At 54.6% G+C, this 11,582-nt stretch overlaps 5 protein-coding genes across 5 annotated transcripts; 2 read left to right on the top strand and 3 right to left on the bottom strand.

Annotated features, from left to right (window-relative positions):
• Positions 1 to 211: 211 nt before the first annotated feature.
• Positions 212 to 1,913, bottom strand: GUITHDRAFT_102973 (hypothetical protein; the record flags this gene model as incomplete). Its single annotated transcript, XM_005837972.1, has 6 exons — positions 212 to 265; positions 312 to 491; positions 774 to 919; positions 968 to 1,007; positions 1,165 to 1,290; positions 1,338 to 1,913. The coding sequence occupies 6 exons, from the start codon at positions 1,911 to 1,913 to the stop codon at positions 212 to 214; spliced, it is 1,122 nt and encodes a 373-aa protein (XP_005838029.1).
• A 2,044-nt stretch (positions 1,914 to 3,957) lies between these two features.
• GUITHDRAFT_66247 (hypothetical protein) lies at positions 3,958 to 4,519 on the bottom strand (the record flags this gene model as incomplete). The annotated part of the gene is made up of 3 exons (XM_005837971.1): positions 3,958 to 4,088; positions 4,189 to 4,270; positions 4,412 to 4,519. Coding segments are annotated over 3 exons (321 nt in total), but the record flags the coding sequence as incomplete, so codon positions are not given.
• Positions 4,520 to 6,721: 2,202 nt separating this feature from the next.
• GUITHDRAFT_102971 (hypothetical protein) lies at positions 6,722 to 7,423 on the top strand (the record flags this gene model as incomplete). Its single annotated transcript, XM_005837970.1, has 1 exon — positions 6,722 to 7,423. The coding sequence occupies one exon, from the start codon at positions 6,722 to 6,724 to the stop codon at positions 7,421 to 7,423; it is 702 nt and encodes a 233-aa protein (XP_005838027.1).
• A 1,023-nt stretch (positions 7,424 to 8,446) lies between these two features.
• On the bottom strand, positions 8,447 to 9,457 carry GUITHDRAFT_49110 (hypothetical protein; the record flags this gene model as incomplete). The annotated part of the gene is made up of 1 exon (XM_005837969.1): positions 8,447 to 9,457. A coding segment is annotated over one exon (1,011 nt), but the record flags the coding sequence as incomplete, so codon positions are not given.
• A 1,407-nt stretch (positions 9,458 to 10,864) lies between these two features.
• GUITHDRAFT_66141 (hypothetical protein) lies at positions 10,865 to 11,437 on the top strand (the record flags this gene model as incomplete). Its single annotated transcript, XM_005837968.1, has 1 exon — positions 10,865 to 11,437. One exon carries the CDS (start codon positions 10,865 to 10,867, stop codon positions 11,435 to 11,437), a length of 573 nt encoding a protein of 190 aa, XP_005838025.1.
• Between the last annotated feature and the right edge of the window lie 145 nt (positions 11,438 to 11,582).

Genomic DNA, 11,582 nt, shown 5'->3' with positions numbered 1-11,582 from the left:
TCCTCCTCCTCCTAATCATCATCATCATCAATTCCTTGTTCTTCATCATGATGAAAAAACGTCGATATAGTCATATTATCTCAAACATTCAGGACATTGAAATCACAACAACCTTGAAACAAGATGCCAGAGTGCTTCACTCTCGAGAATTTTCGACAGCCCATGACACAGGCTCCATCTGTTCACAACATCTCAGATTCACTTCAATCTATCATGATGACAACTTGTGCCATTTGTTCATCGAACTTGAATGTCTTCGCATCGCCTGACAGAGTAACGTGAGCTGGAAAGGTTTGTTCTATTCTTTCTACCTCAAACAACGTTCTGATTCCTCCGAACACGAAACAATTCTGAGCATCACAGCTGTTGCTCTTGAAACGAAGCTTCTGCTGATGGCTCTGTCGACAAGGAGCTTTCTCGACGTTTCCATCCCTCGCTCCTCCATGAGTGACAACAAAAATCTGATCCGTCCAGTACAAGATGACTCTCACCTGAGTCAAGACATCAAGAATGGAACTATCTCAAAGGAAAGACAAGACGAGCAAACACAAGAAGAAGCAGAGAAGCATATCAAAGAGAACGAGATGATGAGAATGGAACGAGTTGGGACAGGCATAACTCACAAGGGATCCAATGCATGCCATGGTGCAAACATCGTGATGAGAGCTTGTCTCGACTTCTTCTGCTCTCTCCAGAGATTGCGAAGTGCGATGATCGTGACAGTTTCTTGTCGAGATGTCTTTCCCCAAATCCTTCTTGCTCTCTGACATCACCAATTTCATGGCCGAAGAGCTCGGAACGTGCATCATGTTTCGACAGCTAGGTGCATCAGGTCTGTTGGAGTTGTCGATAGACAAGAAGAGGGCGTTTGACATGTTCTTGATGATGATGAACATCTGTTTCGTCACTTGCTCGCTCCCTGCACTATCAACTGAGCGCAAACTTCCTCTTACCACTTGCCCTTCACCTGATTCGAGTTTGCAGCTGAGGTTTGCAAGCAAGGAAATCTGACATTTCAAGTTAAAATATCGGCGGATGATGGTGAGATACGATTGAAACATGTACAAGTATATCACATCCCTCGCTACACCACATCTCTTCTAACACAAACTCTCTGTCACAATCATTATCATGATGATTAAACCGATCGAGATTCTTAATCACCATCATCTTCATCTCCATCATCATCCCCGAAGCAATCATCTCAATCCTTACCGAGATCGATCTTCTCAAAGGGCTCGAGGCTCCCAGCTTGTCATTCAGGCAGATCTCGTTGATTGACAACTCACTCTGCACGTCTCGTCAGCGTAGCAACATGACCGCTGTCTTCGTCAGACCTGTTCGACCGCAACATGCTGCACACAAGAAACATCTGTCAGCATTCTGATCCACTCCCAACGTTTGCCGATGTCAACACAGGATGTTGGCAGCAGCATCAAGATCGCATGAATGGCATCGACGACATTCAGCACACTCACTCCGCCTCCAAGTCGAACTTTGTCGAACCCTTGCAGAGCAAGTCGAATGCATTCTTCGCATTTGTGCAGAGAATCTCTGTTCAAGAAGCTGCTATCACCCGACTGATGGGTTCTCTGTAAGAAAAGCGCCATCGCCACCCTCATGGCAGGAAACAGCGCCATCCTCAGACCAGCAGGGAGCTCTTGCCAGCTAACTCGAATCCCCTTGGTAAGATGCAGAGCGTTCTTCAAGTCAGCCTCGCTGCAGGGTGCTGCTGATGTTGGGCCATCGTCCATCAGCCCGCACACGTCTAGAGGGCCCTCCTCCTCAATCGTGAAGAGACCGCAATGATCTGCTCCCAAGTCTCTGTCGCGACATCTTCTGTGGAGCCAGGGTGCTCCTGCTTCGGCCAACACCACCATCACTGCAAAAGAGTCATGCTTGCAGCAAGTCATACACATGAGCTCTTTGCGTATTGAATCACAATAAGACATCTACTTCAAACCCCCCCCATTCATCGTCGATAATCTTCAAGGGGACACCAGCGAAGTTTTCCCCACTGACTTATCTCTCACAATGACCTGCAGCTTCCCATCTCCCTTATCTCTTGTTCCGTCACTTAACCTCTATCTCTACCTCCACTGCCTCCTTCCCTCCTTCTCTTCTCCTCCCTTCCTCCCCTTCCTCCTCCTCGCCCCCCCCCCGCCCCCCCCTCAATCTCCCAGGGATGGGGTACTTCTGACGGGTGGTAAACCCCGAGGAATATCGTAAAGGGGGGAGGGCCTCCCAACTTGGCCGAGGGGAGTGGGTGCGGCCTTGTCCAGTGGCCTCCCGCTCCCGCTCCTGCTCCTGCTCCTGCTCCTGCTCCTGCTCCCGCTCCTGCTCCCGCTCCCGCTCCCGCTCCTGCTCCTGCTCCTGCTCCCGCTCCTGCTCCTGCTCCTGCTCCTGATCCCGCTCCCGCTCCCGCTCCTGCTCCTGCTCCTGCTCCTGCTCCTGATCCTGCTCCTGATCCCGCTCCCGCTCCCGCTCCCGCTCCCGCTCCTGCTCCTGCTCCTGCTCCTGCTCCTGCTCCTGCTCCTGCTCCTGCTCCTGCTCCTGCTCCCGCTCCTGCTCCTGCTCCTCTTCCTGCTCCTGCTCCTGCTCCTGCTCCTGATCCCGCTCCCGCTCCCGCTCCCGCTCCTGATCCTGCTCCTGCTCCTGATCCTGATCCTGATCCTGCTCCTGATCCTGCACCTGCCCCTGCCCCTGCCCCTGCCCCTGCTCCTATTCTTGCTCCTGATCCTGCTGTTCCTGGTCCTGCTCCTCCTTCAAGTTTCGCTGCCCCTGCCCTCGCCCTCGCCCTCGCCCTCGCCCTTTCGCCCCTGTCCCTGCTCCTGCCCCTCTTCTGCTCCTGTCCCACTCCAAGGCTGGTCTGCTTGAGTCGGATTCCGATCAGGGTCGGATGTCCTCTCCGCTGTATCCCCAGTCCTCTCCTCGTCCCTCCTTACAGCATGACATTGGGCTAATCTCGGGCTGATCTGCAGGATTGGCATCACAAACGGGCAGTGGTGGACCGTTGGCAGTGCTGGCGGGCCTGCAGGAACTACATCGCTCTCCTCTCCAAGCTGGTGAGTAGCGGAGAAAGTGCTCTACCTCTATTCCTTTCCTGTCCTCCTCTGCCTCTATTCCTTTCCTGTCCTCCGCTGCATCTATTCCTTTCCTGTCCTCCTCTGCCTCTATTCCTCTCCTGTCCTCTTCTGCCTCTATTCCTTTCCTGTCATTTCCTCCCCTTTCTTCCTTCTACCCTCCTCTTTGCCTCTTGTTCACCGTCACCTCCTACCTCCCCGGAGTGTTCTTCCCTCCCTTGCTCTCCGTAAGATTGAGGGTAGCAAGGGGGCTGATCGGGTGAGCAGGTGGAATCATTCGAGGAACAAGCACGAGTGGCAGGCGCAGCTAGCGTCAGCATCCCGGATCAACTTCGCTGACGACAGAGACAGTCATCGAGATGGTATCGCTCTCTGAAGCCTCTCGAGCATCCCCAACCCTCTCTCCCCCCTTTCTCTCCTCCTTCAACGGCACTTGGCAGTGTTGAATGAAAATCTTTGATGTGGCTCGGTGATGGGGCAATCATGACGGACGAAGCAGCGATCCGGTCTCAACCCTCTTATGATCCTTCACTTTACACAAGTTCCCGCACCTATCCTACTCATCGTCCTTAAACTTCATCCTCTTGGCTCGTTTGCTGTCAGCCTGTGCCGAGTATCCTTCGAACTCGTAGTCAATCCCCGCCTGTATCAACGTCATAAGCTGACCCACAAGGTGAGGCACCACCTTCTCCAGCTGCTTCCTTTTCAGACTCTCTTTCTTCTTAAGCTTCTTCACTCTTTTCACTTCCTGCAAGGGAGACAGGAGTTGAGCAGGCTGGAAGGGCCCAGGAGCTTCGCTTACCTGCTCTCTTGTCCTCTTCTGATGCGTCTGCTCGATCGCCTTTGCCTACTTGCGAGCTCAGTGGAGGGAAGATCAAAGGATATCCACGGGCGGCACCTTGAAGTTTGCCGGCTTGAAAACCTTGTTTGCGCCTCTCCACAGGGCGGGATGGAGCTGAGAAGATGACGTCACCACAGACGGCATCTCTACTTCATTACAATCACCTTGTTCGGGGGGACAACAGCACAACGAATCGCTCTGTCCATGAGCAGCATCTTGTCATGAGTCGTGGCCACGATCTCGGCGACCTGTGGGGAATGTCACGTCGGTAACATGAGGGTGTAAGTAAGTTAGTTGCCTCTGGATGCTCGAACTCAATGAAGGCATAATGCTTCGACTTTCCCGTCTGTTGCAACAGGATCACTTGCGAGCGGCTGAGTACAAGGCGAGAGAGGGGAGGACAGAAAGATTGAGGAGAACAAAAGCACGCTAGGGGAGGAGTGGGAGACAAGGTGAGAAAGAAGACTGAGAGCATCGTCTGCTTCACCTTCTTGTTGCGTGACACTCTTATCCTGCTGATCTCGCCGAACTGCGAGAAATACCCCCTCATCTCATCCTCAAAGAACCCGTAAGGGATGCGTCCGACGTAGACGACGCTGCTCTTGGTGGGATCTGCAGTGACTGCATGCCCAACTTCAGCTGACAAGGAGTAACAAGGAGCGTGCAAGACCGTTGAGCTTGTCGATTCCTTGCAACTTTGATTTGAGCTTCTTCTCCTGAACTTTGTCCAACTTCACGACAAGTCGTTGAGATTTGAAGCCATCTCCCTCCCCTTCGCTCTCTTCGCTCTCTTCAGCGTCTTCTCCTGCTGAGCCCATGAGCTCTTCCAGATCAATCTTGTCCAGGGCATCGTCCCCTGAGTTTTCCTAGGCGTATGAGTAAGAGGTCTCAGTACTTCTTCAGCGTTCAAAACCTCCTTTTCCTCCTTCTTGGGATTCTTTGCCAACTTCTTCGCGCTCAGCTTCTTCTTGTTCTCGATCGCAATCTCGTTTGAGGCCCTCCGAGCCACTCTACACGAAACATCACACCATGGCAAGTTGGAACATACAATGTCTCTCACTTCTTCGCTGACTTCCTCTTGGCAGCTTTGGTCTCCACCATGATCTGCACATATGTCAAAGATTCATCCCATCACATGTCCCCTGTAGCTTGTGCTGATCTAGTTCCACTTCCCTCTCCTTTCCTTCCTTTCCTCCACTTTCCTTAATTACGCCTTCTCCTCAGTTTCTGCCGGCACTCCCCAGGCATGTTCAGAGAAAACCTTAGCCTTTCTCAACCTCATTGTGATTTTTCTCCCCTGCCATTGACATGACTTCTATTTTCATCACCATTTACCTAGTCTCAGCCTCCTCTCGTGCTTATAGTCATTGTCCTCGCCTTCACGTCGTCCTCTACCACAACCAGACTCCTCTACACCATACCATCCCCTTCTCTCCTGCCCCACCCCCTTCCTCTTTCTCTTCATACCATTCTCCTAATATCCTTCTTCGTCTGCCTCATCCTGTTCTTCCTACACCTATATCACTCCTCCTGCCTCTGCTCCTGCTCCTCGTACTCCGCTTCCCATCGTCCATTTCCATTCTACATCGCACGTGAAGCTTTGGTAGTGATACCCTCACACCCGCTCAGGCCCGCACCGTCTCAGTCACTCAGGTTGACGTTGAAACAGGCTTCGGAACTGATCAAACCGGGCCCCGGCGGCGGGCGGCGGCCCGGCGGCTGGACCGTTCTGAGAACTTTGAAAGGTGGACCGGGGCCGGGGCGCGGCCGCCGCGCCGTGAGCCAGAGTCACGTCCCCGGACCCGGCGGACGCCGGCCGTCCTCCAGGCTCACCGATCGCCGGGACGGCGCCGTGACGGCGCCGTGACGGTGCCGGCGGGCAAACTGACGGAGGCTTCAACTTGCCAAGTTGAACGGCCGCGGCCGGGCCGCGCCGCGCCGGCGGCCCCGGCGGAGCCGCCCCCCGCCGGGCCCACTGGCACTGAGGCTGCGGCACTGTGACTGCACTGGCGCCGGCCGCCGGGCGGCCGGGCACGCCGGCCCGGCGTACGCCGGCCCGGGTCGGCGGCCAGTAGTCCGATCACCAGCGGTACGGTACGGTACTGACTACCGTTCCGAGTGGCCTACCGTACCGGCGGCCACCCGGGGCCCGCCGGATCGGCCCGTCACGGTTTTTTCCGAGTCTTCCGAAGCCTTGAAGTTCTCGCCGGCGCCGTTTGGCCAGTAGTGCGACAGTGTCAGGGCCCCGGTCACTTTGGCAGTAACGTGACTGCCAGGGTCCGATCAAGCTGAGCCTCCGAGGCTCCGTGCTCCTCGACTCTCCTCAGTGATAAATGCTCGTAAACTTAACTTGGAGTAAAGCAGTCACTGAGTCAGCGACCGTGGCTGATGAGGGGCCTTTACTTCATCACCCTGACCGGGTCTTGTCTCTCCGAGCCCGGCCCTTCAGTCTTCCCCGGCCCGGAGTTCCAACCAGTCGGGTCGGAGAAGGCCCGAGAACGCGGAAGCGGAGTTAACCGCAAAAACGTAGCTAAAAATAAATCTGACTAGATGGTAAAGAACACTCAAACGCATCGTTTCGCACTCGGAGTTCTCATTGCTGACAAGTTGCTGACATTGTCTCCCCTCTTGCCGTCAATCAAGAAACCTGCCGACCTCGACATGCTCTCAATCGCCTCCCCCTCCCTCCCCCCGTCGGCCCCTCCCCTCCTGCTACTTCTATCCTCCTCTCGCATTCACTCTTTTGCCCCCCATCAAGACCTTGTCTCTTCCTCTTCCTTCCACATCTTCTTCGAGCATGTGCCATCACATTCCCCTTTCCCCCGCCCACTCTGTGGACGATGCGGTTGCCGACCTTGCCATGTCCAGCACCGGTCTCCTCGACTCGTTTGTAGCATATCTGAGGAACGAGGAGACATTGGAGCTGTCCATCGACAGCGCTGACAGTATGCATCAAGCCGACTCTTCTCAGACCACCCCTCATTCACACCTCTTGCTCCTTCCAGCGGGTCTCTCATATAGCGACTCACAGTCATCAACGGAGCCGATCCACATGGATGAGGACGTCGAAGGCCCTTGTTCATATGCACGTTCGCTGCTAGACTCAACAGTGTCGTCTCCATCCACGCACCTCAGCGCTCCTCAGTCCAACTCCTCCTGCGGGTCTTTCTCCCAGCACCAGCCCTGCCCTCCTCCTTCGGACGTGTACAGCCAGCCAAGGAAGTCGCAGGACGAGCTGAAGAACTACTGCCGGCAGCTGGAGAAGGCGATCTTCAACTCCAGCCAGTGGTCACCAGAGGAGGAGGCGAAGTTCCTAGAGGCCCTCGCCATGTTCGCAGATACCGACCGGCGGGTGCGACCGGACGGGAGGAGGTCGGTGGGACTTGGAATGGGAGTAGCGGGGAAGATTTCAGAGTACATTGGGACGAGATCAGAAGAGCAAGTTCGGTCGCACGCGCAGAAGCACTTCTTGCGGCAGGAGGGAAAGGGTTCGAGATAAGCCAAGGTTGATGTGCGACCAGGTATGCTCATGCCCCCCTGACTCAAGTAACGCGTTAGGTTGGCACACGTTCTGTTTTTCTTTTTGATTACCTATTGTGGTCAGCTAATGAAACTTGCATTCAATGCCCGTTCTCCTCTTGATTCTTCAAAAATCCTGGACATTCGACAACTTACACGCGGCAACTAGGAATCCAGCACAGCGTTCATCCTCATTTTCAAGTGCCATTGTTGAGTCCGACACCTCAATCCTTCTCCCAATCCTCTTTCCCATCCTTCTGAACGTTCTCCTCCTCGCACCCTCAAAGAAAAGTTCAACAAGGAAGATAAGACCACCAGGTCGAGAGCCTCGGCTCGTTTCAATTCTCAACACTTTATCAGATACCATTCTACCATTTCATCCTTAAAATACAAACTCCGACCGCATTGCTCTCATCACCTTGCCCACGTGTTGTGCTGTGCAAGTCCCAGCTCTGAAGCCAGCCCCCACGCCCGAAACGCTCCCCTGCGTGTGCGACGAATCTGGTCAGTCTCCCTCACCTCCTACCATTCCGCCTCCCTCCTGACCGTTGCTCGTTGTAGATGAAGCAGTAAGCGTCTATTACCGATGCGTTGCTGCCCTGCGGCTAAGTACGTGTCAAACGTCTCCTCCTCTCAAGGCTCTCGGCGTCTACCATGGCGCAGACATGCCCGTACTCGCACACCCACACCTCCTCTTCGTCCGTCATTCGCTTGCCCAGGCCCCCTGCAGGCGCCAGCACCTGGTCATTGCTTGGAGCGACTCTGGGGCAACTCACCTGTGATGTAGCTGGGGAAATAAGCTGGCGAGGTGAGAGTCGTCAAGCTCATTATCAACGATGAATTGCCAGGAGACTTGGAGGGAGCAAGATGGCTCGGATGTGGAAGTAGAGCTGGAAGTAGAGCTGAAAGTAGAGCTGTAAGGATCTGGGCAAAATGTCTCTACGGTGCAGCGGTCGAGGCCTGAGTCTAGCACAGTGAAGGAAGGCCAGTAAGGGTCAGAGCAGTTGAGATCGTTTGCATTGAGTCTGAGATCTGCAAGGTTCGTGAGCTGAGTGAAGGCGTTCGAGGAGACACAGGTGAGCAGGTTGTTGCTGAGGTCAAGCCGAGTCAAGGTGGACAACCCGCGTAAATCGCCCGCTGAAATCTTGGTCAGCTGATTTCTGTAGAGGTAGAGAGAGTGCAAGCTTGACAGCGGAGAGAAAACGCCCGTCGAGATGTCAATGAGTCGGTTCGACTCGAGATAAAGGGAGTCTAACCTCGACAGACCGTTGAAGACACCTTCTGTAAGACTCGACAGACTATTCCAGGCTAAATCAAGAGTAGTCAAGGCCGACAGCCTTGCAAAGATGTCCGTCTGCAAGCAGGTATCATCAATACCTCTCAACGTCAAGGTTTTCAGTCGCGACATATTCCTCACGCTGTCTTGAAAGATTGGCAAAAAGTCTTTTGGCAGATCGTTGTAAACATCAAAGCGTGTCAGGCGTTCCAACAACGACATGAAATCCTGTTCCTGGTAAACAATCGCCAGAGCACTAGCATCGATAGTGAGGTGGTCCAGGTTTGAAAGCACGTCAAATACACTAGCAGACAAGCTTGATATCCGATTTCTTTGAAGGTCGAGAGTCTGCAAACCTGACAGCCCGTTGAAAACCCCGTTCGGTAGAGTGGAAATTTGATTGTAGGAAAGCATGAGATTCCGCAAGCTCGAAAGCCCAATGAACATGTCCTCATACAAGAATTCATCGTCAACTACTTCCATCCTCAATCCCGTCACTCTCGTCATGTTGCTGAAGATTCCTGATGGAAGCTGCCTCACAGATTGATAAGGGTTGTTGTATACATTCAGGTTGTGAATGTTGTTGAGTACTGAGATGTCATTCTGAAACACGCTCACCAGCGCAATGGCATCTATGTATATCTCACTTAGATTCGGCAGCCCTTGAAACACACTCGCAGATAGATTGGTGATGTGGTTCCTTCGAAGATTGATTGTGCGCAAGCTTTTGAGCCCAGCAAACACGCCACCATCAACCTCGATCACTAGTAGCCTAGTACGGCGGCGGCGGGCACTGGGGCCGGGGTCCTCACTCACGGTCAGCCGGCAGGCTGCCGCAGTCACTGAGTGCAGTGCGGGGCGCAGCCGCCGCGCCGCGGCCTGCGGCTGGCCCCCGTTCGCGGGCCGCGGCCCGGGCACCCGGCCGCCGCCGGGGTGACGGTCCGGGACCGTCATTGGGCCGGACTCCGATCCGGGGACTCACTGAGGCCTCAGGCTCCCGGACTCAGTCCGCCCGGCCCGGCCCGGCTTGAAAGGCTGACCGGCACGGTGAGTCACGGTCATGCCGTCACGCCGCCGAGCTTGGCAGCCTCAGTGGGGGAATAACTTTACTCAACCGTTGACGTGACCGTGAAGGCTGATCGGGCTCGAGTCGGGGACTCCCCCAGTTGCTACTGAGCCGATGCGGCAGTGACGGTATGGCCGTCGGGGTGATCTATTCCACCGATGTACGGGTACTTTGTCCCTTGATAGAACCGGTCCTCATAGACTCAGTACTATGACTGAGGTGGGTGGTCATCGTGTTTGTTTGAGGTTTTTGGTATGAGCTAAACCTCACGTGCATTAGTGGTCCCAACAAGTACCCTTACTCCTTTTTAACTACCCTAAAATTAGAGTCAAAATATAGGGTACTAGGGTGGATTAGAAGTACCCCTACCCCCTGACTTGCTCAAGATCCTGTTGTGTATGCCGGCATCCTCCATCCTCCGCTCTCCCTGGCTCTGCCGTGCCTGCAGCAGCAGCGCAACTTTGTGATGCAGCACAGCTCTTTCTACTCCCTCCCTCTTCTCCTCTCGCTTCCTTCCTTGTCGTTGTGCTCCTGCTCCCTCGCCGACACCTTCCCCTCCTCCACTTTTGGGGCCGTGCGCGTGGTTGCTGTTTGTTTCCTGCACTACGTCATCGCAGCCTCTTGCTTCCTGCTCGCCACCTCTTCTCGTCTCTCATCCTCTTAGCGAACTCACACCAGAGTCCTCTCCCCCTGCTACACCCGCCGTCTTGTCTTCTCTGCCATGTTTGTGCTACTTTGAAAACTTCGAAGTAGCCTCGGCCTCCTTATACCGGCACTCCTACCCTCCACGTCCTCCTTATCAAAGCTATCTTACTCATTTCTTCCTCTCTACATCATCTCTCGATCGTGATTTATCTCCACTGCTCATCACGGTCAACTGATTTCCAGGGATTTTTCCTTTGTGCGCTCTTTGCAATCATTTTCTCTTGTCTCCGCATGAAGTCTTTCTTGTCGTCCCGTTCACTGAGGCTCTTAGAGCCGTCTCGTTGTTTTCTGCGGTCAAAGACTTGAATCGCTTCCTCTGCTGCTCCTGCGCTTTCTCTGATATCTCACACTGCTGAACAGGTGCCGGTGGGATAATGGCTCTCCAATCAAACGTTCGATGCAATGGGTTCTGGTACGAGGAGCAAGTGACAGAGGAGCTTCTGCTCAAGATGTCCTTGACAAAGATCAACTTCGACGCTGTCTCTCCCTTCCAGAGGGTTCAGATCGTCTCCACCGTGCCCTTTGGTAAGACCCTTGTCCTCGACGACCACACGCAGAGCTCGCAGACGGACGAGCACATCTACCATGAGTCGCTCGTGCACCCTGCGATCCTCGCGCATGGCAGCCCGAAGACGGTGTTCATCGGGGGAGGAGGAGAGGGAGCGACGGCCCGGGAGGTTCTGCGCTTCAAGTCGGTCGAGCGGGTCGTGATGTGCGACTTGGACGAGATCGCCTGTAAGATGTGTAGGGAGCATCTTCCCGAGTGGAACAAGGGCGTGTACGAGGACAAGAGGTTTGAGATCCACTACAAGGACGCCATGGCCTTCCTGCAGGAGTGGGACGGGCCCAAGTTCGACGTGATCATTATGGACATCTCGGACCCCATCGAGTGCGGGCCAGGGATCGGGCTCTACTTCAAAGAGTTCTATGAAGATATCGCAAGGTAAGAGGCCGGGAGCAGGAAAAGGGAGGAAGATGGAAGAAGAAGAGGAGGGTGGGTAAGGGAGGGAGGGAGGGAGGGAGGGAGGGAGGGAGGGAGGGAGGGAGGGAGGGAGGGAGGGAGGGAGGGAGGGGGAGGAAGGAGGGAGGAGG

The sequence above is a fragment of the Guillardia theta genome (assembly GCF_000315625.1).
Source record: "Guillardia theta CCMP2712 unplaced genomic scaffold GUITHscaffold_12, whole genome shotgun sequence".
In the NCBI taxonomy this organism is placed as follows: domain Eukaryota; class Cryptophyceae; order Pyrenomonadales; family Geminigeraceae; genus Guillardia; species Guillardia theta.
Note: the sequence above shows the minus strand (reverse complement) of the source record. Positions and strands in the feature narration are given on the sequence as shown.